The sequence below is a fragment of the Carcharodon carcharias genome, chromosome 34 (assembly GCF_017639515.1).
Source record: "Carcharodon carcharias isolate sCarCar2 chromosome 34, sCarCar2.pri, whole genome shotgun sequence".
Taxonomy (NCBI): Eukaryota; Metazoa; Chordata; class Chondrichthyes; order Lamniformes; family Lamnidae; genus Carcharodon; species Carcharodon carcharias.
In genome coordinates, this window is record NC_054500.1 from 6,698,816 (window position 1) to 6,726,310 (window position 27,495).

General features: G+C 45.9%; 1 protein-coding gene across 1 annotated transcript in view; it reads right to left on the reverse strand.

The window, feature by feature from the left end:
• The window catches only part of LOC121272524 (elongation factor 1-gamma-A-like), a 40,614-nt gene extending 17,178 nt beyond the window's left edge, over positions 1-23,436 (reverse strand). The window contains exons 1-5 of the mRNA XM_041179139.1: positions 23,425-23,436; positions 22,604-22,762; positions 20,450-20,513; positions 8,965-9,107; positions 1,668-1,811 (exon numbers count right to left, since the gene is read on the reverse strand). Coding sequence (XP_041035073.1) covers positions 1,668-1,811; positions 8,965-9,107; positions 20,450-20,513; positions 22,604-22,762; positions 23,425-23,436 — 522 coding nt within the window. The remainder of the gene's footprint in view (positions 1-1,667; positions 1,812-8,964; positions 9,108-20,449; positions 20,514-22,603; positions 22,763-23,424) is intronic.
• Positions 23,437-27,495: the final 4,059 nt, after the last annotated feature.

The window sequence follows — 27,495 nt, forward strand, 5'->3', positions numbered from 1 at the left end:
TTATCTGGATTCTATTTGTACCTGTGGGTGCCCACGGCATGTTAAAAAGGTATTCAGGAACTTCTTACACTTCAGTGGGTTGGAGTTCCAAATCTCAACTCTCGGAATCTGACTAAGGATGCCTTCAACATTTCTAAACAGGAGTCAATAAATCTGAGCCTGTATTACAGGATCAGAACCCAGATTCCAGTGAGATGGGGTGGTATTCCTGACTGCTCAGTGCACTTTCCTGAAGATCTGATCATCCAGTAAAGGAGTGCCTGAGATGCCAGAGTTACTTGTACATGGCACATATCCTGCGGCAGGGGAAATATTTGATGTCCGATTGCATCAAGGAAGGAGGAACTGCAATAGCCTCGTGATACATTGGGAGAAGCCAGGAGCTCTTCAATATTCTAGGATCAAGCTTTCTTGCTGCAGTTCTGGTTCTGTTTGGTTTGGAGTGGGGTGGGGTGGGGATGGCAAGAAACTCAAGGATAACTCTTCTTTTACCTATATCTGGAATAGAGTCAACCGCAGGGAGCCAAAGGGAAAAAAATAGAAAATGTACCATACTATATCAAGGGGAGGCAGCTTGAGAGAGTAGGATTCTTGCACAACAAACTCAAAATGGCTGGAAAGTGGTTGGAGGAAAAGAATTATTAGAGACCACAGCTCTCCTGCCATCTCCACCATGAATCCAATAAACCCACAGCCTGAGGCAAGACAGCAGCAGGATTCAGGATTCAAAGTTTTCCGAGAAGAGTTTGGAATGTCAGCTACAGCTTCCAAAACATAATCAAAAGGAGACAGGCAGCAACCATGGATCTGGCATCTGATGAAATGAAGCAAACCAAATACCACATCCAGTGAGAGAGTTACATTCCAGCTCAGCTGACCCACGGAGGAGCTCTGGACAGTCACGCTGCTGTCGATGCTCATGTCATCAGCTTGATGAAACTTTAACATTCCGTAATTTAAAAGGTAGTCAGGTCTGGAGCCCAAAATAAAACACGTCCCCTTAGACACAGGAGGAGAACCTGGCAGATAAACACATACTCTAACCCCCAAAGTTAGAACAGTCACCCATCTATAAATGCTTAAAAATAAATCATCTAAATAGTGAAATACAGTGACGGATCCATCATCCAGTCAGCAAATGGATTCCAACAGGTGCACAGAGATTTAAACAAAAGGGGAAAATCAGCAAAGCAAAAATGATGAGAAAAAAAAAATTCATGCAGCAAATGGTTTAGGCCTGGAACGCACTGCCCGATAGTGTGGTGGAGGCAGGTTCAATTGATATGCTCAAAAGGGAATTAACCAGTATCCAAAAAAAAAAAAATGCATAGGGTTAGAGGTAGAGGAAGGGAAAATGGCACTGGGCAAATTGCTCATTCGGAGAGCTGGTGCAGACATAGTGGGCAGAATTGTCCTGTGCTGTAATAACTGAGATTCAGAAAGCCCTCTACTCTTTCAATTCCCTCATTCACCTCAAAAACAGAGTACATAAAATAACAGGTTAATTTATTAACAAGTGTAATGTTAACCAATTTAGAGGTTGAAGCACAATGCTACGGAGGAAGATGATATGAGACACGCCAGTGAGGGTCTCCTGCACTTCAATTACAAAAATTAGATAGAGGGGGAAATTATGATTAGGTTAGCAGGTACCAAACAATCCTTACTTCCTTGTAAAGGTCCAGCATTGCACACACCAGTGTGATGTCAGCTAGAGTGACGTGTTCACCAACCAGGTATGTCCGGACATGGAGGTGATCATTCAACAACCGCAGTATCTTCTTCACATCTGCTTTGGCACACTCCGCCAGCTGTAGAACAGGATATTATATGTATATAGATGTATAATTAGACTTGGGTGCACAGGGCATAACATTTACAGATGACACTCAATGAACTGTGGAGACACAATGATAGACTTCAAGGCTTCAGGTAGGCTGATGAAATTGGCAGAGACCAGTGAAATTTCATGAAAAGAAGTGTGAAGTGAAACATTGCCTCTTCTTGCTCTTCCTGTCAATGTAAAATAAAAGATACAATTCTAAAAAGGGATGCAGAAACAGGGAGGCCCAGGGGTGTATGTTCACCATCACTGAAGGGAGTAAACAGGATGAGAAAGTGGTATTAAAGGCATGCAGGAAGCCTGGATTTTTTTTTTTGGAAGAGGCAGGGAGTACAAGGAAGTTACCATGAACATTACAAAACTCTGGTTCATCCTCAACTGGTGTAGTGTGTCCGATTCTGTGCATCACACTTTAGGAGGGATGTAACCATTCTGTGCTTGTATTATTATTGCAATCCTGCAGAGGCCAGTCCAACAACTCAAACATTGCAACCTTGGCAGAATGGAGTGCCAAGTCCTTAGCATCACATGGTCTGTATCTGCATGGCAACAGGGACTTTTGTTGGACAGGAAAGAACAGGCACCTCAGGAGGAAGACCTTAACCATGTTCGAGGTGATTTTTTTTTTTAAAAAGAGAATAGACATCAAGTGGTAAGTTTTGATCCACACATGCCTACCACTAGAGTGCTAAAACTTCCAGAAGCTTGGAGTCAGTCATATTTACTTTACTGTAAATATATTGTGCAGACGCCAGAGACTTTTTTTTTTAAAGACCTTATTTTTAAAGGGTCAAATCAACCATGAAATTTAGAAATTGTACCACTTGGTTCTGCAGCATTGGAGTTGGATTTCACTCCAATGAAGTGTCAGACTTTTCCAGAACATCTCAAAGTTAATTGTAGCTTTCCTTAATTGTTTGAAGGCATATGGCAACATAATGGTTATGTTTCTCTCAACGTTGATGCTGCCTGGTTTAAGCATTTCCAGCATTATTTATATACAACGGCTATGTTACCTGAACTAGTAAATCCAGAGGCACTCGACAAGGTGCCACATCAAAGGTTACTGCACAAATTAAGAGTTCATGGTTTAGGAGTAATAGTTTCACATGGATAGGAAGCAGAGAGCAGGGATAAATGGTCCTTTTTGGGTTGGCAAGCTGTTACTAGTAGAGTGCCACAAGGATCAGTGCTGAGGCCTCAACTATTTACAATCTAAATCAATGACTTCGATGAAGGGGCTGAATTTATGGTTGCTAAACTTGCTGATGACATCAAGAAAGATGGGAAAGTAAGTGGTCAAGAGGAGATAGCATGTCTGCAAAGGGATATAGATGGGTTAAGTGAGGGGGGGAAAAAATTAACAGATGAATTATAATGTGGGAAAGTGTGAACTCTCCCATTCTTCCTGCTAAACTGGACAAGTGAAGCCACACCTTTCATGACTTCCTTGTTCACATTCACTTACATGTACTTTGAACACTGCATCACATGAGCAATGTTCACTTACTCGTGTTTGAAACGTCCTAATCTCTGCACTGATTCTTTGACAGGTATACCCTTTGAGCACAGCAAGTGTGGGGGATTGGTTAATTTAGTATGAGAGAGGGAGTAGGAATAGACAATGTTAGGTAGTGTGTCTTTTCTCAAATGAGTAGTGAGGCGCTGGAACATAATACAAGCTGGTGTAGTAGGTGCTGACTCTGAATACTAATCAGAGGGAACTGGACTGGTTTCTGCCACGGACTGAAATCACAAAACAGAGTGCAAGTGTTTTTATAAGTTCTTTGTATTCCTTGGTTCATGCAACCACTTTGGCTGGTTTCACTGTCCTTGTTTCTTGGGAACATAACCCCCACAAACTGTGGGACTTTGCGCTATTTAAATGGAGAGACTGCAGAAATCTGGTAGAGGGGGATAGAGGATGTCAAGAATTTAGTATGCAGGTACAGCAAGTAATTGGGAAGGCAAATGGAATGTTGTCATTTATAGCAAGGGGGAAAAAAAAAAAAAGAGTATAAAAGGGCAAAGTTGCTGCGGCTGCACAGAGCCTTAGTAAGACCACATCTCTGAAGTGAGAACATATGATGTTAAGAAATAGGAGAAGGCCATTTAGCCCATTGAACACACTCCACCGCCTCCATAATCCTCAACTCCCTCGTAGATCAAAAATCTAACTCAACCCTAAATATATTCAATGACCCAGCCTCCACTGCTCTCTGGGATATTGAATTTCAAAGGTTTTTCAAACCCTCAGAAGAAATCCCTCCTCAATTCCATCTTAAATGAGACCCCTTACTACCTCCGCCACTGAAGGTGGATGGAGGTAATGTTTTTTTTGTCCTTGATTGTTCACCTACAAGCAGTATCTCAAAAGCTAAACGACAGATTTCAACAAAACTTGGTACACAGGGGATGGCCCAAGGAAGAACCAACTAATTTTTTGGCAAGGATGCAGATCTGGATCCTGGAATTATTTTTTTTTTTTAAAAAGATCTGTTAACATTGGAAGGGAGCACTGTGTACAGTTTTGGTTTGCCTACTAGAAGATATAATTGCACTGGCAGTAGAGAAGGTTCACGCAACCAATTTCAGGGATGAAGGGATTACCTTTGAGGAAAAGTTGAGCCTACTGAAGTTTAGAAGAACAAGAGGTGATCGTATTGAAACAAGATTCCGAGAGAATGGACCACAACTTCCAACTAGTGCTGGCCCACAGGAATTTGGAGATAAATACCTACTTACCTGGTCTTGAAAATGATGCTGACCCTTCCGTTCAATGGAGTTGCTTGGGGCCTGCATCAAAAAAGACTCCTCGCAGGTCCCAGCAAAGTGCAGTTCTGGCAGATTCAAGGAGGCCATGTCCCCTTTTTATGGCATTTGCTACCATAAAGGTGTCCTGTGGGGTCTATCTGGGTCTTAACAATAGTTACGCAGAAGTTAGAAGGGGTTATAATTCTAACTGAATAACTACTGGTGTAACCCTCAGAACCAAAGTTTGCGATTTAAACTGCATTTTCCAGTTGATTTCCAGTGCAGGACAATTATTCAGAGGAAGTGTGCACTTCTGGGAAATTGCTGTACAAACCCTTACCTGGAGACTTCCCAGGAGGATTCCCCAGTGCATCTTTGGGCTATCCCCCCACCCCCGCCAAATGCGACACTGGGGAGCTGGGAGGTTAAGGCCCAATGTTTCCCTTTGAGGATGAATCTCAAACTAGGGGGCACAGCCAATCAAGTGGGCTGCTTTGTCCTGGATGGTGTCAAGCTTCAAGTGCTGTTGAAGCGACGCTCATCCAGGCAAGTGGAGAGTATTCCATCACACTCTTGACTTCAGAATTATAACAGCACAGGAGGCAGTCATTCAGCCCATCATGTCTGCACCAGCTCTCCAAATGAACATTATGGCCAAGTGCCACTGCCCTGTACACCAGCACATTTGAATGGAAACAATCATGCCCTCTTGAATGCCTGATTGAACCTGCCTCCACCACACTTCCAGGCAGTGCATTCTAGACCCAAACCACTCATTGTGCGAGAAAGGTTTTTCCTAATATCACATTGACTTCTTTTGCAAATCACTTTAAATCTGTGCCCTCTCATTCTTGATCCTTTTACGAGCAGGAACAGCTTCTCCTTGTCTACTCTGTCCAGCCCCCTCATGATTTTGAGCATCTCTATCAAATCTCGTCTTAGCCACCTTCACTCCAAGGAGAACAGTCCCAGCCTCTCCGATCTATCCTCATAGCTGAAGTTTCTCATCCCTGGAGCCATCCTTATAAACCTCTTCTGCACTCTCTCCAATGTGTTCACATCCTTCCTATAATGTGGCACCCAGAACTGTACACAATACACCAGCTGAGGTCTAACAAGCGACCTGTGCCTTGTAGATGGTGGACAGGTTTTGGGGAGTCAGGAGGTAAGTTACTCACTGTAGAATGCCCAGCCTCTGACTTGCTCTTGTAGCCACAGTATTTATATGGTTAGTACAGTTCAGCTTCAGGTCAATGGTAACCTCCAGGATATTGAAAAAAAAACTGCCATCCTTTTCCAGTCTGGCCTAAACTCCAGGTCCACAGCAATGTGATTGACTCTTAAATGCTCTCTGGAAAAAGGCCTAGCAAGCCACTCAGTTGTATTTAACTCAATGCTTTCTCAACCACCATTGGGGATTAGAATTTGCCAGCAACGCCCAGGTTGCATGAATGAAAAAAAAGCATTAGGAGCAGTGACTAATACACCCAGCATCATTGCAATTTAGAGCTGTAACAAATGAGGAGTTACAATGAGCTTCAATAGTCTTTGTTGCCTCCCCAGGCTCCTTACCTCAGCACCCCGTTATTGATTCTGCTGCAAAGTGCATGCGGCTGTCAGATGAGGCTTGGTTTGTGCTTGATCCAAGTTGACTGAGTCACTATTAGGCTCAGTCCTACAGCATGGGGTGCTGTGGAAACAGCCCAACAGCAAAGTTTGAGAGAAAGTGAAATGAACTATTACATAATGACCCCAGCCGTGGCTCAGTTGGTAGCACTCATCATCAAGGTTTCCACATGGCAGATTTCCTCCCCGAAAAGGACATTAGCAAACCAGACTCCAGCACAAAAGTCAAGTTTCACACTCCAGTGCGAGTACTGAGAGTGTGCTGCACTGTTGGAGAGGCAGTCTTTCAGATAAGTCTTTAAACCAAGGCCCCCATCTGCCTGCTTGGGTGAATGCAAAAGATCCCATGGCACAAAGAACAGCAGGGGAGTTATCCCATGTCCTGACTAATATTTATCCCTCAGTCCCCCAAAAAGATTCAGACCATTATCACATTGCTGTTGATACAGAGGTTAAACAAGCAGGCAAAAAAAATTGACAGATGGAGAATATGGGAGTTCACATTTTTTATTCCTGCTAAGTGGACAGAATATTACTTGAATGGAGACTGCAGAATACTATAGTGCAGAGGGATCTGGGTGTCCTTGTATACAACTGCACAGAACAATGGAGAGAGTGCACCTGGAGTCCTGTTTGGTCTCCTTAAGGACAGACATACACGCACTGCAAGCAACTCAGAAAAGATTTACTAGATTAATTCTGAATGAATGGGCTGGCTTATGAGGAAAGGTTGAGCAGGTCAACTTATTAGAGTTTAGAAGAAAGAGAAGTGATCTTACTGAAATATAAGATCCTGAAGGGACTAAAAGGGTGGCTGCTGAGAGGATGTTCCCCTCAGATGACAGTGGGGTAGAAATCTAGAACTCGGGGGCACAGTTTAAAATAAGGGCTCTCCCATTAAGATGAATATGAGAAGGAATTTCTTAGGGGGAGGGGGGGGTTGATGATTTTTGGAATTTTCTCCCTCACTGAGCAGTGGAGGCTGGGTCAACTATATCCAAGGCAAAGTTACAGATTTTTGACTGAGGGCATCAAGGCTTATGGGGACAGGCAGGAAAGCAGAATAAGGCCACAATCAGATCAGCCATGATCTTATTAGAAAGGCTGAGCAGGCTCAACAGGTCAAATGGCCTACTCCTGCTCCTATGGTCTTGTGGGCTGTTTGTTTGTGATGTGCAGATTGGCTGCGTTTCCTACATTACAGTGATTACACATCAAATGTACTTCACCAAAATGTTTGCAAGCCTTTTTTCTTTGCTGTTAGTTTCAATCAAAAAGACTTGTAGTGGTCAAAAAGGAAGGAGTCAGTTTCATGGCGAGTTCAACTTGAAAGAATTACATTTCCTGTTGAACTGCAAGGAGGGTCATTTAAACAACTGTTTGCAACTCACCGAAGGTCAGAGCTGTCCCTTGAACATTAATTTCATTGACAGCTTCATATTCCCACGGACAGCAGGAAGGGTGGGCTGCCATTTGTGAGAGTCAGCATTTCATCAAGGCAATTTATAGCGAGAGTGAATCCCAGAAGTATTCTGCACCCAGTCCTGGTGGGCAAGCAGTAAATCATTTAATGATGTTTACTGATTAAATCAATGCAAGAGAATAGGAGGGGGAGTAACAGTATTAACACAATCCCATGAACACAAAAAAAAAAATGGAATACATAGCAGGTCATTCAGTACTGGCAAAATAAGGCAGGCAATGTGAATGTTTCAGGTTTGTCAAGGTACTTCAACAGGGATGGTTAAACCCAGGAGTTCCTTGGAAAGCTCAGTTCCTGCTTCATGTTGACCACCCATCCTTGGCAGAAGGATAGGATTTGGTAGAAAGTCAGGGCATGTCAAGTTACTTTCCATACCAACCAGATGCAACTGCAACCAAGGTTGCAAGCAAAACACCCAATGCCTTCAAGAATCCCAACAATGCCAGTTTCAAAGTTAGATTCTCACTGGGATTTCAAAGAAAAAAAAGTGCAGACTCCACACAGCAACTTTGGGCTATAGTACTGGAGGCAGCTTTTTTTTTTAAAATTGTTCATGTGACATGAGTGACAAAGTCTGGGCCAGCACATATTGCCCATCCCCAATTGCCCTCAAGGTGGTGGTGGTGAGCCGCCTTCTTGAACACCTGCAGTCCATGTGGTGTAGGTACACCCACAGTGCTGTTAGGGAGGGAGTTCCAGGATTTTGACCCAGTGACAATGAAGGAACATTGATATAGTTCAAAGTCAGGATGGTGAGTGACTTGGGAGGGAACTTCCAGGTAGCAGCGTTCCCATGTGTCTGCTGCCCTCGTTCTTCTAGGTGGTAGAATTCACTGGTTTGGAAGGGGTGTTGAAGGAGCCTTGGCGAGTTGCTGCAGTGCACCTCGTAGATGGTGTGCACTGCTGCCACTGTGTTGGCAGAAAATGTTTAAGATGGCGGATGGGGACCAATCATGCAGGCTGCTTTGTCCTGGACGGTGTTCAGCTTCTTGGGCGTTGTTGGAGCTGCACTCATCCAGGCAAACGGAGAGTGTTCCATCACATTCCAGCTTGTGCCTTTCAGATGGTGGGCAGACTTTGGTGAGTCAGGAGGCGAGTTACTCGCTGTAGAATTCCCAGTCTGAGCTCATTATCAGCATCAGTCTCCCCCACAATCTTCTGCACCTAACCAGGAGCTCTGTATAGTGCAACAGTGCAGGCTAATGAGTCTGACCAAATAGTGTGAGCTTTAGAGCCACTTCCTAACCAGGAAACTTACCAGTTTGCTGAACTTCGTGGCACCTAAAGCTGAGAAGATCCAGGTTGCAATTGGAGGGATGAGCTCACTTCCAGCAAAGTTAATCCACTGCTGAATGAGGGCAGCTTCTTGTCTGGAAGAACCTCGCAGCACATCACTACTAACTGCAAGGAGAAGGACAAAAGGCCTGTCATAATATTGCTTTTTCCAAACAGTTTAGGACCAAATGTAGAACATTACTATAAAAACAGAATGCACAAACTGAAACTACTTGCATTTCGAGAGCTTTAATGCAGTAAAACATACCAAGAGACTTTGCAGGGAGCAATCAGACAAAATTGGACACTTGTGTTATAAGTTATGGCAGGTGGCCAAAAATAGAGTCAAATAAGTAGGCTGGGGGTAGGGGGTTGATGAAAGAGAATGTACAATGTTTAGGGAGAGAATGCTAGAGTTGAGGGTCTGGGCACCAGCTGCCAATGTTGGCATGATTTTGGCACAATTAAAATCAGAGGCACACAAGAGACCATGATTGGAGGTGTGCAGAGTGAGGGTTGTAGGTTCTGGAGATTTGGGTGGACAAGGCCATGGAGAATGCATTAAGAATGCCAAAACACTTACATCACGCACAACCACTAAACATTCAAAACATTGAGGACACATTTCCACAAATTATCTAATAAGTATTTCACTGCTGTTTGTGGGAGCTTGCTGTGTGCAAATTGGCCAAAAAGTACTTCAAGGCATCTGAAAGCAATGAAAAGGCCCTTTAGAAAAGCCAGTTTTTCAAACTACATGTGACTCTTAACCCGAATGCTGGATGCATCAAAGGAGACTCACTCACCCAACCACCAGCAAGCAAGGGTCCATCTGCAGAGGTCACAGCAGGTCAGCACTACACCATTGAGTGACATACTATAAATTTGCAGTTATCATTCCAGGTGTATCACACGAACAACAGCACTACTCCTTCAAGAGCCATCAGAAGGGAAGCTTCAATGCAACAGGCTAGACAGAGCTACCAGTGAACAAGAGCCAGCAATCAAGTAGTTAAATGCTAAGGAAGTGGACATTTTGTTAGGAAGGGACTGCAAGGTTATCTGATGCCAGTTGGTGATGGAAAAGAATAAAACCAATTTCAGTGAATTGCTACAGCAGAGCAGCAATGGTTCCTGGCCCATTGAAACAGTGGGATTTCCCCTTCATTCCTCCAGTTCACAAGAGCCTCAGGCCTTTAAATAAAAAAGCCTTTTGATCCAAATCTTACAGCTAGTGTTATTTAAGGTAGCAAGCCTTCATCCTCTGTGCAGAGCACAGTTTAAGAGCACAACACAGCTGCAAAACATCTGCTGGAAACTCCTCTCAGAAGCCTGGAATAAGCAGCAAACAGCTGTATATCAGCTACTCAAAGTTCCAATGTTATGTTGGTTTGACAATGCAGTCTCATGAAGGCAAGAGGCAGAGAATGAATCCTGCGTATGGAAACACTTTCCACCAAATACTGATTGCACTTAAGAAAAACAGCAGCCTTCTGATGTTATCGGAGGGGGTCAGGACTGGTGAGGGGTTAAATAAAATGATTTATATAAATATATTTATATCATACATATATCAGAAGGATCATTAGGATTTTAATTGAGCACAAAGCAGACCCAATTCTTCCCTCAACAGGAGATTTTCTTCCAAATGTGAGTTGGATCTTCACTTAAAGAAACTGACTTTCTCTGAAGGGGAGGGGGGGTTAGAGGATATGAACTTTTTTGCTCCCTTAAAAAAGGTGGAATCCACTCATTAAAGACTCGCATTTCTATATCACCTTTCCAGCCAGCTTTAGTCATTGTTGTAATGTGGGAAATGCAGCAGCCAATTTGCACACAGCAAGTTCCCTTATGTAGCAACATGATCATCAGATAATGGTTTTTTTTGCCATTTTGGAGTAATGGATAAATACTCCCCATACAGTGGGGATAACTCTCCTATTCCTCTTCCAAAAAAGAGTGTCATGGGATCTTTTAAGTCCACCCGAGCAGACAGAAGATGCCTTGGTTTAATGACTAACCCAAAAGGTGGCACCTCAGTACTGCACTAGAGTGCCAGCTTTGTTTTTTGTACTAGTCCTGGAGTGGGACTTGAACCCACAACTTTGACTCAAGAGGCAAGAATGCTAGCCACTAAGACACAACTGACACAATGCATCAGACCACAGGGAGAAAAATCAGACTAACAGGGGGTAATGTCTGCACCAGTGTTAACATTCAACTAGATCAACAATCCCTGTTCCACAAATAAAACTTGACTTCACTGTCCTCTTCTCACCAGACAAGAGGCACGTTTACAGTAGCCGCTGGGAGATCTCCCTGCCTCACCCCCTGGCAGATTGGGAGGAGTGCTCAGGAACCAACACACAGTGTTTGCATTATAAACAGGATGTCCTAATCACACAGAAGCTTCCTCTGCAAAGACAGACCGTCTGCAGCTCCACCCTGGCAGGAATCACGTAAGACTACAAACGGCGGAGTTCCACTCGCTGGGGCGCACGCTTTTTACATCACTGTTTGGCGCCCTCGCCCTGCTCCCAGAGTCAGCTTTTTTTTTTAAAAAGGGAAATTCCTTTACAGTAGGATTTTAAATCCAGCTCAAATGAGCACACGTTAACCAGCCCCACCTTTCATTCCCTTCTTTCACTTTGGCCTTGAACAAGCGTGTTCTGGTCACAGACTGAGTAAGTGAATCTACTGGATCAGCAGTAGACAGACTGCCACACCCTCCCCCACCATCAAGACACTTGGATGGAGAGCCAAAAGGAGAGATTAAAAGAAGTGAAGAAGCTCTTAAAGAATATGAAGAAACTTAAGCAAGGAGTTAGGGGGGCTAAAAGGGGTCATGAAAAGTCACTGGCAACCAGGATTAAGGAAAATCCCAAGGCCTTTTATACAGATGTAAAAAGCAAGAGGGTAGCCAGGGAAAGGGTAGGCCCCCTCAGGGACAGAGGTGGAAATCTGTGTGTGGAGCCAGAAGAAATGGGAGATACGCTAAAGGAGTACTTCTCATCAGTATTCACCAAAAAGAAGGATTTAGCAGCTGATTTGTCTAGGGAAGTGTGTGTAGATAGCCTGGATCATGTTGAGATCAAAAGAGAGGAGGTGTTAGGCATCTTGAAGAATATTAAGGTGGATAAGTCCCCAGGGCCAGAGGGGATCTGCCCCCAGAGTACTAAGGGAGGAGATTACTGGGCCTTGACAGAAATCTTTGTATCCTCACTGGCTACGGGTGAGGTCCCAGAGGACTGGGAAATGGCTAATGTTGTTCCATTGTTTAAGAAGGGTAGCAGGGATAATCCAGGAAATTACAGGCCGGTGAGCCTTACGTCAGTGGTAGGGAAATTATTGGAGAAGATTCTTCGTGACAGGATTTACTACCATTTGGAAGCAAATGGGTGTATTAGTAAGAGGCAGCATGGTTTTGTGAAGGGGAGGTCATGTCTCACTAACTTGATCGAGTTTTTCGAGGAAGTGATAAAGATGATCGACGATGGAAGGGCAGTGGATGTTACATACATGGATTTCAGTAAGGCCTTTGACAAGGACCCTCATGGCAGACTGGTACCGAAGGTAAAGTCGCATGGGATCAGAGGTGAGCTGGCAAGATGGATACAGAATTGGCTTGGTCACAGAAGACAGAGGGTAGCAGTGGAAGGGTGCTTTTCTGAATGGAGAGCTGTGACTAGTGGTGTTCCGCAGGGATCAGTGCTGGGACCTTTGCTGCTTGTAGTATACATAAATGATTTGGGGGAAAAATGTAACTGGGCTAATTAGCAAGTTTTCAGACGACACTAAGGTTGGAGGAGTTGCAGATAGTGAAGAGAATTGTCAAAGGATAGAACAGGATATCAGTTGGAGACTTGGGCGGAGAAATGACAGATGGAGTTTAATCCGGACAAACGTGAGGTAATGCATTTTGGAAGGTCTAATACAGGTAGGAATTATACAGTAAATGGCAGAACCCTGAAGCGCATCGACGGGCAGAGGGATCTGGGTGTACAGGTCCACAGGTCACTGAAAGTAGCAACACAGGTGGATAAGGTAGTCAGAAAGGCATATGGCATGCTTGCCTTCATTGGCAGGTGTATTGAGTATAAAAGCTGGGAAGTCATGCTGCAGCTGTATAGAACCACACTGTTAGGCCACACTTAGAATATTGCGTGCAATTCCGGTCACGTTGGAGAGGGTGCAGAGGAGGTTTACCAGGATGCTGTCTGGTCTGGAGATTATTAGATATAAGGAGAGGTTGGAGAAACTCAGATTGTTCTCACTAGAGCGACGGAGATTGAGGGGCGACTTGACAGAAGTTTACAAAATTATGAGTGGCATGGACAGAGTAGATAGTCAGAAGCTTTTTCCCAGGGTGGAAGAGTCAATTACTAGGGGACATAGATTTAAAGGTGAGAGGAGAAAACTATAGAGGAGATGTGTGGGGCAAGTTTTTTTATGCAGAGGGTAGTGAATGTTTGGAATTCGTTGCCAGAGGTGGTGGTGGAAGCAGGTACGATAGAGATGTTTAAGAAGCAGCTTGACAAATACATGAATAGGATGGGAATAGAGGGATACGGACCCCAGAAGTGCAAAATGTTTGACAGGCAATATGATCGGCGCAGGCTTGGAGGGCCAAAGGGCCTGTTCCTATGCTGTACTTTGTTCTTGTTTGGAATGATAAATTGATTCAATGAGGGGATCATTCTATTATGAGCACTTGAGTAGACTAGCCTCATATTGCCTGGAGTTAAGAAACAAAGATTTGGATCTTATTGAAATCTATAAAATTCTTAAGGGGTTTGACAGGGCAGATTTTGCCCCAGTTGGGAAGTATGGAACTAGGGGGGGGTCAAAGTCTCAGAATAGGGGTCAGTCATTCAAGGCAGATAAGGAGAAATTCCTTCAAAAGTTTGAGATTTTTTTGGAACTCTACCCCAGAGGGCAGTAGATTCTCAGTCAGTCAACTTTCAAGTCATTCAAGCCAGATTTTAGATACCAAGTGATAGTGCGGGAAGGCAGAATTGGGGTAGGTGATCTTACTAAACGGCAGAGGAGGCTCAAAAGGGCCAAATGGCTTACCCCTGCTCGTGTTTCTTGCATTTATATAGCACCTTTAGAGAACGAAAGTCCTTCTTTTGTACCCTGAGAAGGGAACCTTCCACAGCGCTGTCATATCCCAGTTAAGGCTGCCTGATCCATTCAATCAGCATTTCATCAGACTCTCACCACTGTCAACCTCATACCCTTCTCCAAATCCTTCCATTAAACATCAAGGCTCACCAACTCCATTATAATTCATGTTACCAAGACCTGAACTCTTCCCCCAGCCACCCCCCACAAAATTATTAAACATTAACATGCAATTTAATCCAACAGAAATACTATACCAGAGGGGAAGGTGCTGTTTATGGATTCAATGTACGGGAATAGTGAGGCAAGTTTGAGAATTGGAAGCCTAGCAACAGCCAAGGTTCAGAAAGGTGCAGTGTGATTTCTATAGCCCATGTCTCTTTCTTTTACTGAGAATCAAGCTGACATGCACCTCGATTCTGGTTCATGCAAGATTGAATGTGCATCTCCCAATGCTTCAGAAGCTTGCTGCTCTAAGCCGGTGACCATCTCACTGCCCAGAGGAAGTAGTACTGGAAGAGGCACATTAAATCATTACTCATCAGAAGGTTCCCGCTGTGATACACCAAGCTTTAGTTAAACATTAAAGCCCGCCTGAATTACAGAACCATCTGCAAGAACTGGGGTCTCCAATTAAGACCGAGATGAGGAGGAATTTCTTCAGAGGGCTGTTAATCTTCGGAGTTCCCTTTCCCAAAGAGCACTTGGAGGCTGAGTCACTGAATACATTCAAGGCAGAGTTGGACAGATTGTTGATTGGCAAACTAGGTTAAGAGAAATGGCCTACTCCTATTATTTTCTTACGTTCTAACACATCAGCTTAGAGATGAGGAAGGCCATTTTTCATAAACCCACCCAGGAGGAACCTAGAATTGGAATAAGCTTGCAGGAAAACAGCAATTTTATCTCAACCATCAGGCTCTCCTCAGTAGTGGAGTTTAATCAGCATTGGCTTCTAGCATTATTCAGGCAAGTTTCAAACTGAGACTGTGCTGCCCTCCATTGGGCAAACTGCAGTATTGTTCACTGACAAGACCAGCAAGTTCAGAACATCCACAGTTTATTGTTCAGCAGTAACTGCTCAGCTCTTTTCCTTCTCCTTCCACCCCTACCACAGAATGTCTAATAATATCTGACGCCCCCAGTATAAAGCAGATCAGGTCTCCTGTACTTAAACATGCCAGTACTCAAGAGATGTCAAGGATTTTATACAAAAAAAATGGAGCAATTAAAATTAATCAACCAATACCCCAATCTCCCACCCACCCACTTCAGATCTCATCAGATCCTTCAACCCCATCTCCAGATCCTTTTGTGGTCCGAGCCAATTCAGTTGGATACACAAATTGGATTAGAGAAAAACTGCAATCCCGAGACAGGGGTAAGGAGGAAAGAGGAGACACACACCGCCCTATGTACTTTGTATTTCACCATTTCATATCTTTTATTCTTTTATGCTTTTTCAGGCCAAACATCAGAAACAGATGATCTAGTCATTGTCTCCCTGCTACATATCACAGACTGGATTTCAGAAGATATTCATTAATTAGCTGCAAAACACTTTCCCATGCATCTCAAACAAGAAGTGATATATAATGCACTGCTGCCAATTTTCAGGGTTCCTAGAAACCTCATTCCCTGGTCACTGCACCTGTCATCTCCTGTTCTGAAGAGGCTACCCCCTCAAAATCCAAGGGGTTACCATTGAACAGGACTAGTCATACAACAAGAGGTGAAGAGACTAGGAATTCTGTAACTCACCTAAAACAAACCCCCCACCCCACCCAAAAAGCCTGTCCACTATCTACAAGGCAGGACTGAGAGATAGAATACCACTTGCCTGATGAATGCAGCTTCAACAACACTCAAAAAACTCAACACCATCCAAGACAAAACAGCCCACTTGACAGGCATTCCATCCACCACCTGTAGCAACTCACCAAGGCTCTTTCGACAGCACCTTCCAAACCTGCAATCTCTACCACACAGATAAACGAGGGCAACAGAGGCATGGGAACACCACAAGCTGCAAGCTCCCCTCCAAGTCACATGCCATCCTGACTTGGAACTTTATCACCTTTCCTTAACTGGGTCAAAATCCTGGAATTCCCTTCCCAAACAGCACAGTGGCTGCACCTACACCACACAGACTGCAGCGATTCAAGATGGCAACTCGCTACCATTTCAAGGGCAATAAATGCTGGCCTTGCCAGTGACATCCAGATCCCATGAACAAAACAAAAAGCACAATGACCAGCACAGACTAGTTGGGCTTAGTGGCCTGAAATGTAATTCTATCATGATGCAAAGAACAAAGCTCGGAGCTGTAAACGTATATATGTATATCAAAAACCCAATAAGGAATTCAGCAGAAATTCCTTACCAAAAAGGAGTAATTAAGGCAAAGATATCCAAGGGGAAGCTAGAAAGGAATAGAAGAGCATATTGATAGGATGAGAAGAGGAGCAGAAGGACCATTTCCCTGCTGAGTCATACAGTCGAGAAACAGGCCCATCGGCCCATTGTGTCCATGCCAGCCATCAAGAACCTATCTATTCTAAGCCCACTTTCCAGCATTTGGCTCATAGCCCTGTATGCTATGGTGTTTCAAACGCTCATCTAAATATTGTGAGGGTTATTGCCTCTACCACCCCCTCAGGTAGAGTGTTCCAGATTCCAACCACCCACTAGGTGAAAAAATGTTCTTCAAATTCAGTTAAACCTCCTGCCCCTTACCTTAAAAGGTATGGTTCTTTGGTCAGTGACACCTCTGCTAAGGGGAAAAAGTTTCTCCCTATCCAATTCCCTTTTAGTGTACTTCTATCAGCTCCCCCCTCAGCCTTCTCTGCTCAAAGGAAAACAACCCTAGCCTATCCAGTCTCTCTTCATAGCTAAAACACTCCAGGCAACATTCTGGTGAATCTCCTCTGCACCCTCTCCAGTGCAATCATATCCTTCCTATAGTATGGCAACCAGAACTGCACACAGTACTCTAGCTGTAGCCTAACTAGTGTATTATATAGCTCCAACACAACCTCCCTGCTCTTATATTCTATGCCTTGGCTAATAAAGGCAAGTATCCCATAAGTCTTAACTACCATATCTACTTGCACTGCTGCCTTCAGGGATCTATGGACATGTATACCAAGGTCTCTCTGATCTCTGTACTTCCTAGGATCCGACCATTCATTGTGTATTCCCTGGCTGCATTAGTCCTCCCAAAATGCATCACCTCATACTTATCAGGATTAAATTCTAATTGCCACTGCTCTGCCCATCTTATCAGCCCATCTATATCGTCCTGTAATCTAAGGCTTTCCGCCTTACTATTTACAACACCAATTTTCATGTCATCTGCAAACCTACTGATCCTCCTATATTCACATCTAAATCATTAATGTACACTACAAACAGTAAGAGTCCCAACCGATCCCTGCAGTACACCACACGTCACAGGCTTCCAATTGCAAAAACAACTTTTGACCATCACCCTCTGCCTCTTGCCACTAAACCAAGTTTGGATCCAATTTGCCCTGGATTCAATGGGCTCTTACCTTCTTGACCATTCTCCTATGCAGGACCTTATCACAAGCCTTACTGAAGTCCATGTAGACTACAACTGCACTACCCTCATCTACATACCTATTTACCTCCTCGAAAAATTCAATCAAATTTGTTAGGCATGATCTCCCCCTGACAAAGCCACACTGACTATCCACAATTAATTCCCTGCCTCCCAAGAGGAGATTAATCCCGTCCATCAATTTTTCCAATAGTTCCCTACCGCTCATTTTAGACTTACTGGCCTGTAATTACCTGGTTTATCCCTACTACCCTTCTTGAATAATGGTACCACATTTGCTGTCCTCTAGTCCTCTGGCACCTCTCCTGTGGCCAGGAAGGATTTGAAAATTAGTGTCAGAGCCCCTGCAATCTCCTCCCTTGCCTCACATAGCAGCCTGGGATACATCTCATCTGGACCTGGGGAATTATCCACTTAAACCCTCTAAAACCTCCTCCTTTTCAATGCTAATTTGTTCAAGTATATCACAGTCCCCCTCCCTGATTTCTACACCTACATCATCCTTCTCCATAGTGAAGACAGATGAAATTACCTTACCTACGCCGTCCAGCTCCACACACAGGTTGCCACTTTGGTCCCTAATGGACCCAACTCTTTACCTGGTTATCCTCTTGCTCTTAATATATTTATAAAATGCCTTGGGATTTGTCTTTATCTTGCCCACCAATGTTTTTTCATGCCTCCTCTTTGGTCTCCAAATTACTCTTTAAATAAAGAACACCCCCCCCCCCACCCCCACACATTTTCTATACTCCTCTAGGGCTTCTGTTTTCTGCCATAAGCCTTTTTTTCTTATCCAGTCCTTAATATCCCTTGACAAGTCCAGAGTTCCCTGAACTTGTTGAACCTACCCTTCACCTCTACAGGAAGTGTTGGCCCTGAACTCTATTTCCTTTTTGAAGGACTCCCACTGGTCTGATGTAGACTTCCTTACAAGTAGATGCTCCTAGTCCACTTTGGCCAGATCCAGTCTTATACTGAAATTGGCCTTCCCTCAATTCAGGACCTTTATTTCTGGTCCATCTTTGTCCTTTTCCAAAACTACCTTAAATCTTACAGAGTTATGGTTACTATCTCCAAAATGCTCCCTCACTGACACTTCTACCACTTGCCTGGCTTCATTCCCCAATACTGCCCCATCTCTTGACTTTCTATGTGCTGCCTCAAGAAAGGTCTCCTGGGTGCACTTTAAGAATTCCACCCCTTCTAAGCCTTTCACACTAAGACTATCCCAGTTAAATATTGAGGAAGTTGAAATTCCCTATTATTTTTACACCTAAGATTTGCCTACATAGCTGCTCCTCTATCTCCAACTGTTTGGAGGCCTATAGTACACTCCCAGCAAAGTGATTACCCCCTTTTTGTTTTCAAGTTCTACCCATATGGCCTTATTTGAGGAACCTTCTGAGATACCATCCTGCAGTAACTGACTCCTTGACCAACAGTGCAATGCCATCTTCTCTTTTACACCCACCCCCTACCCTGTCACACCTGAAGATTCTATACCCTGAATATGGAGCTGCCCTTTCCTCAACCATGTCTCTGTAATAGCAACAATATCATATTCCCATGTGTTAACCAACCCCTCAATTCATCTGCCTCACTTGTAAGACTCCTTGCATTAAAATAGGTGCAATCTAGCCTTGCATTATTCCCTTGTGCCCTAACAGGTCTATATTTGCACTGCCTTCCAGACTGACTTAGTTTCTCTTCTACATTTGGCTGTGTATCACACCCTACTGTACCTCCACTCTGTATCCCATCTCCCTGCCAAATTAGTTTACACACCCCCAACAGCAGTAGCAAACCTTCCCCCTAAGGATGTTGATCCAGTTCCAATTCAGGTGCAACCCGTCCGACTTGTACAGGAGCCACCTTTGCCAGAAACAGACCCAGTGATCCAGGAAACTAAAGCCCTCCCTCCTGCACTAATTCTTCAGCCACACATTCATCCTCTATCCTCCTATTCCTATACTCCCTGGCACATGGAGTAATCCAGAGATTACAACTTTTGAGGTCCTGCTTTTTAAACTGCTACCTAGCTCCCCAAATTCCTCTTGCAGGACCTCATCCCTCTATCTATGTCACTGGTACCAATGTAAACCATGACCTCTGACTGTTCGCCACCTCCCCTTCAGAATGCCCTGCAGCCGTTCTGTGACATCCTTGACCCTGGCATCAGGGAGGCAACATACCATCACGTCTACGGCCACAGAAGCACCTGTCTGCACCCCTCACTATTGAGCCTCCTACCACTATTGCTCTTGCACTCTTACTCCACCCCCTTGTGCAGCTGAGCCACCCACAGTGAACCTGGCTCTGGTTGCACTCTCCAGAGAAACCGTCACCCTCACTGTTTTCCAACACAGAAGAACAGTTCTTGAGTGAGTTGCAATCTGGGGCTTTCCTGACTACCTTCTTCTGACTGCACTTAAGCTGCAGAGTGACCACATCTAAAAATGTGCTATCCACGTAACCCTCAGCCTCGCAAATGCACCGAAACCAGTTGGTCAAGCCGGTGGTATTTCCTGCATGTGGTCATCCAGACTGCAAGGAGTGTCTGAGAATTCCCATGCGCTGCAGGCTGTACAACACATGGGACCGAGCTCCCTTGCCATAGTCTTTTAGTTAAAAGCAAAGAAATTATTTCCTTAAATCTAAGCTCTGCTCAGTGAAGTCTCGCTCTTTACAGCTTTATAGAGCAGTGGGACGTCAGAAGGAAAGAGGAGAAAGAGAAGGAGACATAAGGAAACTTACTCACCATAATAAGCAACTGCATTACTTTCTTGCACAGAGAAGCCATTGTCAGCCACCAACACTGGTACCTAAAGGGGTACAGGGACATTTAGGCATCGTATAGTCACATTAAACATCTTATATTATGCAACTGTTACTTGTTAAGAGCACTGGAAGAGGTCCCTTGACTGGCTGGCAGTGAATTAGCAATGCCTTCTTGGTCTGCTCACTTTCTGTCAGCACCTAACATCAGTGCTATTAGCTTGAGGCTGACAGTCACCCTCACAGGTCACAGTACCTTCAGCAGAACAAATGTGGGCATGTAGTGGCATTGAAGGTAGCACCCAATCCCAAACCACTCCAAATGCATGTGTAGTTCTCCCTAGTCACTATAACTGGGTTAAGTTCAGCAGCTCCATAAAGGTTGTAATGATAAAAATACTGTTATTCTTTTCCACTTGATAAATTGAGATACCCAGATGGTTACTTGTTCACACCCTCAAGACCACACCTGGGCACACGTAGAGTGATAGGGGATATCCCCAAAACCCACCTGGGCTTACGGCCAGCATGCACCTCAGCCAAGGCCTGGAGCAGAGTCACACTGGTACATCTAAACCACGTCAGTATTGACAGTTTCTTAAGAGAACCAGTGCACCTCAGTCCCAAAAAGAGTTAAAATAAAACAAACTACATGAATTACTGTAACACCCCTCCTAACTCCTGCCAGTGTTTGATAAAGCTCCATGAGTGCCAGGTAACCCCACTGGAGGTTAAACACCAGTGGTCAGGCTTTTGGAACACCACCCATTTTCCTCCCTACCAGATACCTAACCAAGTGCATGGGGATCTTAGCTAAGTCTTATTTTGCCCAGTCTTGTATTCAGTTACTGGAAAAGGATAAACAGCAGGATAAAGATATTCAATTCATACCACTTCCTTGTTACAATACATTTTTAATTCTTTCATAGAATATGGGCACTAGCAAGGCCAGCATTTGTTGCCCATGCATTACTGAGTCACTTGCTCAGCCATTTCAGCGGGCAGTTAAGAGTCACCCACTTTGTGGTGGGTCTGGAGTCACAAGTAGGCCAGACCAGGTAAAGACAGATATCCTTCTCTAAAAGGGAATTAGTGAACCAGATGGGTTTTTATAATAACTCAAAAGAGACAATTAACAGACTAGTTTTCAATTCCAGAATTAATTTTTTATTAAATTGAAATTTGAACCAGTGTCCCCAGAGCATTAGCCTGGGCCTCTGTATTACTAATCCAGTGACATCAGCACTACACCACCATCTCACTAAAGGGATCCATATTACATTTGTTAACTAGAAGGAGGTGGTCATTCGGCCCTTCAAGCCTGCCCCTCCATTCAATATATTCATAGCTGATCCTCTATCTCAACGTCATACTCCTGTCACCCTCCTACTTCACCAGACCACCAGGCTGCCCCCATCCCATGAGAAATGATCACTATAAAATCTATTTCCAAACTATCATTGGGTGGATACATGGTAAGCCAATGGAAAGCAAACTTAGCATTGACAATAGGGAGTTTCTTCACACTGACAACACAGTTTGGTTATGTCACAGAAACAGCCCTTTCAGATTAATGCCATGGATATATATTCACAGAACACAGTGAATTCTCATGCACTTCTTCAAAGTGTGCCTTGGGCTCTGCTACGGGCATCTGAGATTACAGACGAAGCTGTGGTTTAATGTTTCATCTTAAAGATGGCACCTTCCAGCACTCCTTCATAAAGAACTGGGTGTGTGAATCTAGAGCGTGGTCAAGATCCTGGAGTGGGACTTTGAACCCACAACCTAAAGACTCAAGATGTGAGTGTGCTAAAACTGAGCCATGACTTACATTGTAAAAGTTATCAGAAGGGAGAACTGCAGTTCTACATGGTTAGATCATAAGGATCAGTTTGTTGTCCCAACAACTCTGTGGTACAAGGGCACTAGAAGCATAAATCCTGCAGTCATTTAAGAAAATGAAGCCACAAGTCAGGGATAACTATTTCCAAATGAAATCAATTGAAATTGGTCAAAATGGCCATCCTCGCTCCTAAATATCTGCTAATTTAGTAGTTTAAAAAAAAGTCATCTCTGCCATTAAACTCATTTTATAGAAATTTTCAGCACACAAAACTACACATAGCTGACTTACCTTTCCCTGGCGGAATCTGTTCAAGAAGTACGGATTTGTACAGCCAGTCTCTGAGTAGAAATCTTGACCCCTGGATACGACTCTGAGTGACACATTGCTGTACTCAGCCGCAATCAGAGCTGGATAGGACCTCCAGGAATCACGGGGTGTGTACAGAACCTGAAAGACAAGTCGTCCTTATACACAAGAGCAAAGGAATCAAAAAATTTAAAATAGAAAGAAAAAAAAAAATCAAGCTGCCAACTCTGATTGTGCAAGTTTCACCGCCAACTGCTCCCACACTCCCAGTGACCCAACATGTCTATCCGATGAAGTACACACATGTACAGTCAACAGAATTGACCATTCACAACCTCAGTCAAATAGACAATTGTCCCATCTCTAGAACAAAGACACCTGGAAAAATCCATCTCTAGCATTTTTACAATTGATAAATGAAACTGCTCAAAAGTGAAAACACACATTTTATCCTCAATGGCCCACTATGATTTTTTTCCTGTGCCACCCAGCAAAGTGACCTTTAATTAACAAACACACACACAATTTCTGTTACTCCAGCCAGACCCAGAACCGGATGCTCAGGCTCCGAGGAGGGAAGCAGGCCTCAGAAACCATGGCAACCACCAAAAGGCCGACACCCACCCACCCGCCCGCCCGCCCGCCCGCATGGAGCAAATACAGGTAGAAAGACACCTCGAAGTCAACAAATATCGGCAGCGGCTTGCAGCCGGGACGGCGGCGAACAGGGCCGGCCAGCTCCCGGAGACCTGCCCGCGCGGATGGCGGAGATTTTAACCGGATTGCGCAAGACCCTCACTCACCATTCCCGCCATCGCGTAAACACGCTCCCGCAGGGCGGATCGGAGCAGACTGAAGCCAGTCACTAATCCCTCAGAACTGGGATCTCTGGTATGTGCGTGTGTAGAAATAAGCTGACTTTTCCTCAAGCTCATCATTTGCTGCAGGTGAGGGTCACACTGCAACTTAAATATCCCCAGTTAGTGTTATTAGAATTTAAAGGGACAGTGCCTCAAGTTACCAGGGAAGCCAACAAGGGAGACACACTGGGCCCAGTATCAACATAAGCTCCAATCTGTTTGGTCTGATTTGCATTTAAATAACAGCTTTCTTGACCTAGGTGCTGTAAAGTACTTTGTAAATATAGTTATTGTTGTCATTTTGGAAGTGTGCACACAAGCAGGACCCAAAAACAGCAATGAAATAAATGACCAGTTATTCTGTTCACTCATATTGGTTGAGTGACAAACATTAATTCGCCAAGATGCCAGAGGAACTCTACTACTCCACCTGAGGGCTTGGCCCAAATAGCCAAGTGGTCATAGTACTGGGTTTGTAACCCCAAAATCAAGAGTTCAAATCTCTCAATGGCAAACAATGTAACTTCATCCGAATAGGAACAGATGGAAACATATTTTTTTCGGCTTACGCCAATGACGTGCTCCTTATGTTTAGTGACCCGGCTGACCTGCGGAGGATGCGCGAGTGCCAGGAGGTCTACTCTGCCGCTTCTTCTGCCAGGATCAACTGGGGTAAATGTTCTGGACTCCTGATCGGTCAGTGGCAGATGGATCCCCCTACCCGAGGAGCTCAGGCCTTTCAGCTGGAGCAGGACCAGCCTCCTCTACCTGGGGGTCCATCTCTGCCCTGCTGAGGAATCCTGGCCGGCAAACTGGCAGGAACTGGAGACGAAAGTCACCGCTCGCCTGCGGCGCTGGACAGGACTGCTCCGAGTGCTATCTTACCGAGGTCGGGTTCTGGTCATAAACCAGCTGATCGCCGCCATGTTGTGGTATCGGCTGGTCACTTTGACCCCTCCCCCAGACTTTGTCACAAGAATCCAGAGATTGTTAGTCGACTTCTTCTGGGACAAAAGATTGCACTGGGTCGCTGCCGAGGTTCTGAGTCTCCCGCTTAGGGAGGGTGGTCAGGCGCTAGTGCGCCTACGCACACAGGTGGCGACTTTCCGCCTTCAGACCCTGCAGCGATACCTCTACGTCGAGCCTCCTCCTAGATGGTGTGCCCTGACGACGTATTTCTTCCGTCAGGTGCACGGCCTGAATTATGACGTGCAGCTCCTGTTTATAGAACAGCTGGGCCTCGGTGGCTCCTTGCAGGCGTTGCCCGTCTTTTACCAGGACCTGATCAAAGTCTGGAAAGTGGTCGCCTCGCGACGCAGCTCTCCCCCGTCAGGAGTAGCGGCTATCGTCAGAGAGCCGCTGCTCAGGAATCCTGCCCCTCCGTCCTTTTCAGTGGTTGGCGGAGAGGAGGGCTGTGGCCGCAGGGGTGACCAGGATCGGGGACGTGCTGGGTGGCAGAGGACTGGGCTGGATGCTCCCGCAAGAGTTGGCGCGACGCGCGTCTGTGAGTGTCCAGGTCGCAGCCGATGCCATCCAAGACCTGAGAACGGTCGTGCTCGGACCCGACGTTATTTTGGGTCTTGAGGTGGCCCAGGTGCGCGGTGGTCTTCCGTCTGAACGTTCCCCTGTTCGGACGGAATTCCACATTGGCCCCAAGCCCCGAACCCTCCCTCGGGTGCTGGTGCCCCGCAATATGAGCCGCCTCGGGGACATGCCCTCTGTGCCTTTTGGCACGGCAAAGAGGGGCTTTTTGTACGGACTGCTGCTGCACACCTTCCATTTTCTCGCCCTTGTCCGTCGACCGGACACGCCCTGGCGTGCCTTGTTGCCGTCCGGCGGCGGAGGCCCCCAATGGGAGGCCCTCTACGGAGGTGTCCTCCCTTTTCTATCGGGGACCTGGGTTGGAGGGTGTTGCATGCAGCAGTCCCTTATAATAAGAGGATGCATAGGTTCACGGACTCTCAGGACACGTGCCCTTTTTGCGGTCTTGTGGAGTCCGTGGACCATGTATACATAGGGTGTTGTAGGCTGCACTCCCTTTTTAGTTATTTGAAAAACCTTTTATTGATGTTTTGTTTGCACTTCAGCCCCACGCTCCTGATCTATGGGCACCCGGTGCGGAAGGGGTTCGGGAAGGAGGAGGACCTCCTCGTGAACCTGCTCCTAGGCCTGGCCAAGTTGGCCATTAACAGGTCCAGGTAGCGGGCGATCGATGGGGGAGTCCCGCCCGATTGTTTGTCCCTCTTCCGTGGCTACGTTCGCTGCCGGATGTCCCTGGAGAAGGAGCACGCGGTGTCTGCTGGCATTCTCGAGGTCTTCCGTACTCGGTGGGCACCGCGGGGACTGGGGTGTTTTGTTGACCCCTTTAATCACATTTTGATTTAAAGTTTGTAAGTTTCCTTTAAACTTTGTTCTTGGTTTTACAGCTGACCTGAATTAGGGGCTGTGCCTGATTTATCCCAATTTTGTTGATTTGGTTTTCATTTAAAAGATTATCAAGAGTTCAAATCTCTCAATGGCAAACAATGTAACTTCATCTGAATAGGAACAGATGGAAACATATTTTTTTCGGCTTACGCCAATGACGTGCTCCTTATGTTTAGTGACCCGGCTGACCTGCGGAGGATGCGCGAGTGCCAGGAGGTCTACTCTGCCGCTTCTTCTGCCAGGATCAACTGGGGTAAATGTTCTGGACTCCTGATCGGTCAGTGGCAGATGGATCCCCTACCCGAGGAGCTCAGGCCTTTCAGCTGGAGCAGGACCAGCCTCCTCTACCTGGGGGTCCATCTCTGCCCTGCTGAGGAATCCTGGCCGGCAAACTGGCAGGAACTGGAGACGAAAGTCACCGCTCGCCTGCGGCGCTGGACAGGACTGCTCCGAGTGCTATCTTACCGAGGTCGGGTTCTGGTCATAAACCAGCTGATCGCCGCCATGTTGTGGTATCGGCTGGTCACTTTGACCCCTCCCCCGGACTTTGTCACAAGAATCCAGAGATTGTTAGTCGACTTCTTCTGGGACAAAAGATTGCACTGGGTCGCTGCCGAGGTTCTGAGTCTCCCGCTTAGGGAGGGTGGTCAGGCGCTAGTGCGCCTACGCACACAGGTGGCGACTTTCCGCCTTCAGACCCTGCAGCGATACCTCTACGTCGAGCCTCCTCCTAGATGGTGTGCCCTGACGACGTATTTCTTCCGTCAGGTGCACGGCCTGAATTATGACGTGCAGCTCCTGTTTATAGAACAGCTGGGCCTCGGTGGCTCCTTGCAGGCGTTGCCCGTCTTTTACCAGGACCTGATCAAAGTCTGGAAAGTGGTCGCCTCGCGACGCAGCTCTCCCCTGTCAGGAGTAGCGGCTATCGTCAGAGAGCCGCTGCTCAGGAATCTGCCCCTCCGCCCTTTTCAGTGGTTGGCGGAGAGGAGGGCTGTGGCCGCAGGGGTGACCAGGATCGGGGACGTGCTGGGTGGCGGAGGACTGGGCTGGATGCTCCCGCAGGAGTTGGTGCGACGCGCGTCTGTGAGTGTCCAGGTCGCAGCCGATGCCATCCAAGACCTGAGAACGGTCTTGCTCGGACCCGACGTTATTTTGGGTCTTGAGGTGGCCCAGGTGCGCGGTGGTCTTCCGTCTGAACGTTCCCCTGTTCGGACGGAATTCCACATTGGCCCCAAGCCCCGAACCCTCCCTCGGGTGCTGGTGCCCCGCAATATGAGCCGCCTCGGGGACATGCCCTCCATGCCTTTTGGCACGGCAAAGAGGGGCTTTTTGTATGGACTGCAGCTGCACACTTTCCATTTTCTCGCCCTTGTCCATCGACCGGACACGCCCTGGCGTGCCTTGTTGCCGTCCGGCGGCGGAGGCCCCCGATGGGAGGCCCTCTACGGAGGTGTCCTCCCCCTTTCTATCGGGGACCTGGGTTGGAGGGTGTTGCATGCAGCAGTCCCCTATAATAAGAGGATGCATAGGTTCACGGACTCTCAGGACACGTGCCCTTTTTGCGGTCTTGTGGAGTCCATGGACCAT